Genomic DNA, 3,750 nt, shown 5'->3' with positions numbered 1-3,750 from the left:
GGCGGGGGTGGAAGAGGCCTCTTGCGGGCACTTCTTCGAGCACTTCCTCGAGCGCCGGCGCCGCTTGGCGGGAACCTTGAAGGGGGAGGGCGAGGTTGGAAGCGGGCGTGCGCCTCAGGCGGGGGCTTCCTCGCCCGCCCCAGGGCCGCGCGTGTCCGTGGAGAAAGATGGGCGGGTGTAGTAGGGGTGTCGGCGTGGAGGGTGTTTCTGCTTGGTGGCCCCTCGCCTTCGCCGCGGGCATAAAGTGCGCGGGTCCAGCCGTAGGCCCCAGTGTCATTGGCCGGCAAGGGAAAGACCCTGAGGGTCCGGGAGGCACATGGAGGTCCCGGTCTCCGTCACGGGCAGCGACCGGGGAGGTGGCTCTGGGCCGTGCTTTGGGTGAGGAGGAGAGGGCGGCTTGGGGGGGAGTACTATTGGTGCTCGGCTATCGCAGGGTAGCTGACTCTAGGCCGGCGACACCGAGGTGTTCTTACTGGAGGGATCATTCCAAGGAAACTTTTCTGTTAATGTTTTTTTTTGTGGTTGGTTTGTTTGTTTTTTCTCTTTATGTTTTTTGCCAGTGTCTGTGGCAATTGCTTTTTGCCATCACAGGGGGTTTGTTCTAAGAAATGTATGTTGCATAAAATAATCTCTTGTACCTTTCTACTTTCTTTGCTTTTATTTACAGAACTTGTGGATAAATGCATAGGTTCACGCATTCATATTGTGATGAAGAGTGATAAAGAAATTGTTGGAACCCTTCTAGGATTTGATGACTTTGTCAGTATCCTTTGATGGAAATGTTTGCGACTGTCTATGCTTTGGCTCAATTCATTTATTGCTTTTGCTAGGTTTGAGTTCACTGCGTAAACCTTTTTTGTATTAATTAATTGTATTATTCTGGTGTTGTTATTTTGCCAATAAAATCACAGTTCAGTATAAAATGAAAATACCTTTAAATATTTTTATTTGAGAATCCTGGAGCTTATTTTCCTTGAAACTGGATTTTCAGATATGGTGTTGGAAGACGTTACAGAATTGTAAGTATTATTTCTGCCTCTTGTTGCTATTTTATGTTTGGTATCTTGAGGAAAGATAGCGTGTAAGATCTGTAAGCAAAGCAGTTTTATATTTTTTTTATACTTGCCAGCTGAATAGTTTATACTTAAAGACTTAAACTATAGAGGGTGATCTATTTAGATCAGCCATTGAGTTGCAGTTTCATGATTTATACTTGTAATTGGATTGTAATATGTAGCTTTAATTTTGCATGAGTTATATTTTGAATTTTCCAGTGGCTTGTTTGCTTTTAAATGGCCTTAAGGTCTAGGCAAAGATTTAAAAAGTTGACAGAGTTAAGGATAAGTATTTCTTACTTTGTCATGCCATGTTGTTATTTGAAACCTATTTTGAGCATCGGTGGTATTCAAGAAGTTGTAAAGATTTAGAGGGTAAATCTGTATCTTTACATACTGAGCAGAAAAATAGATCTTTTCAGTTGCCAGGTAGTTTTCTTTATCCAGGTGGTCAGTTTATCAGGATGACGCTGCAGTGTGGCTGATTTACTCATTAGTTCCAACAGATGTCATTAATGCAGAGATTTATGTCAGTGCTGTAATCAAAACTGGAATCACTGTCCCTGGTTACGTGTTCTTTCTTACTTTTTCTAATGCTGCTACAGTGAGATTACACCAGAGGGCAGAAGAATCACAAAGCTAGACCAGATTTTGCTAAATGGAAATAATATAACAATGGTAAGTCGTCACTGGTAAAAGACTGCATGCATTTATTTTCTGTACCTGCAAATCGATCAGTAGCTGGGTTCAGCTACTTCAAGCTGAGATTTCCAGACAGTTCTGTTACATAAGCTACTTTAAAGTAGCTACTGGGGCATATGTGTGTATAGATGATGCTGGAGAAATGATCTGATTGCCTGATTTGGTACATGTTACATTAAAAAAAAAAAAAGACACTTTCTTTTGGTGCATGCTTCAGGTGTGCGAGGGAGTTGCTGGCTTTGTTACCCACTGGTTCATACAGTGATGAGTGTTTCCCTGCATAAGTATATAGGATGGGATACATCTGCATTTCATCTGCTATTGTACATGTAGCTGTGTTTGCAGCAGTTTGGATGCTTACAGAGTTGTCAAGTTATTTAGCAATTTTGGTACGATGTGATGCCTGGAGAGCTGTGCCTTTACGTGCTCTGGGAAAAAACCATACCTAGAGGTCTGTTACATTATCAAAATCACAATGAGTTTTAGTTTATCATGTGCTGATGTATGTAGACCCGTACTGAAACTAATTAAATACTGTGATTATGCATCCCTAAGCTGAATTCTGCAACCTCCTAAATGCCACAAAAGCAGACCCACAGTAGTTTTCTGCTTGTCTGCATAGATGCCTGCAAGGTCTGGACTTCCTACATAAGGACATTCTTAATTTGGTGGGAAGAGAAGAAGAAGGCTGACTTGAGTCTAAGTGGGCTCTGTGTGAATGAGGAACCATCTCCATTTTGCCGTCTTACCTACCTTGCACCTCCTTGCTGTGTGTCTGAGCAAGTGCTATCTTGGCTTAATTTCTAAGCCTGTTTCTGCTTTGGTTATGGTTTTGCATCCTGAAAGGATAGTGCATGTTCTGACTTCTTCTGTGAGGTGAAATTACTAGCATCCAGTTAAGCTGGTGGTCTACTGCCCTTGAAGCAGAAGCTGATGATTCTTAGAGTGCAAATTTTCAGCGAGACATAGATATGGTTTTGTTATTAGATCTTGTGTCTTTTGGGGGTGTATCTTCCCATGTTAGGAAGACAATGTTTTAGTCTTTTCCTTACTTCAGTCTCGAAAGCAGTGAAGCTTTTTGTCTTTAGAAGTGCTCAGGTATTTATGAAGACTATATCAGTAAAAGGAATGGTTATCCTCTTCTTTTTTCCTTATTAATGTTTTTTCTTCTGTATTTCTGTTTTTATTGTTCCGTTCTTTCTTCACAAGAAAATGCTGTGCTGACTTATCCCCTGCTGCCTGTAGAAGGCTTCAGGCTTTTTAATAGTTTTTGGACTCTGCTCAGTAATGAAAGTTGTGAAGAGGAAACAAGCTTCCCAGTATAGCGACAGTCTGGGAAAGAATCAGCAGCTGGAGAAATCCTTCATGAAAAGAAGCATGTTCTTTGTTCTTTTAAAAATGAGCTGTAATGTTTCTAGTCAGAATAATTTCCTTGAAGTGAATAACAAAGACAAAAACCAAAGTATGTGTTATCCAGGATCTCCTTTGTGTTTAGTTAAACTTTCTTTGTATTTTGGAGATTCTTTCTGGCATATGCTTCTTTGGCAGTAACTGACTTCCTCTGTTGGGAAAGGAAGATAATACTGAATCTGAAACCCATTTTTGTGGTCTATCATGAAGTCTTCATCTGCTAAAATGTTGTAAAGCAAGGACTGCCACGTATGGGTTAGTGAAACTCAAATATATGGCACTAACACAAAACTGTCTTACTCTTTTGTAGCTTGTTCCTGGAGGAGAAGGACCTGAAGTATAAATTGATACAGTTGTCGTCTATGAAGACATGTTATATGTATATACATAATCTAAATAGAGCTTTTGGGGTATGAATGTGGATGGGTTTTGGTGTGGGTTGGTCATTTGTTGTTTTGTTGTTTACACACTCTTGCAGTTGACATTTGATAGAAGACAAGGATTTCCTCTTCAGGACAAGTGCATTGTTAATGATAACGCGGACTTTGTAAGTTGAAATCATTACTTTGTTGTAAAGATGCAC

The 3,750-nt window shown here is 40.7% G+C and overlaps 1 protein-coding gene across 1 annotated transcript in view; it reads left to right on the top strand.

Moving 5' to 3' along the window:
* The window catches only part of LSM5 (LSM5 homolog, U6 small nuclear RNA associated (S. cerevisiae)), a 3,642-nt gene extending 132 nt beyond the window's left edge, over positions 1-3,510 (top strand). Inside the window, exons 2-5 of the mRNA XM_010185512.1 lie at positions 668-763; positions 992-1,019; positions 1,661-1,733; positions 3,478-3,510. Of these exons, the coding sequence (XP_010183814.1) occupies positions 668-763; positions 992-1,019; positions 1,661-1,733; positions 3,478-3,510 (230 nt within the window). The remainder of the gene's footprint in view (positions 1-667; positions 764-991; positions 1,020-1,660; positions 1,734-3,477) is intronic.
* Positions 3,511-3,750: the final 240 nt, after the last annotated feature.

The sequence above is a fragment of the Mesitornis unicolor genome, unplaced genomic scaffold (genome assembly GCF_000695765.1).
Source record: "Mesitornis unicolor isolate BGI_N332 unplaced genomic scaffold, ASM69576v1 scaffold12195, whole genome shotgun sequence".
Taxonomy (NCBI): domain Eukaryota; kingdom Metazoa; phylum Chordata; class Aves; order Mesitornithiformes; family Mesitornithidae; genus Mesitornis; species Mesitornis unicolor.
The sequence above is the reverse complement of the archived record's forward strand: the minus strand, read 5'-3'. Positions and strand labels throughout refer to the sequence as shown.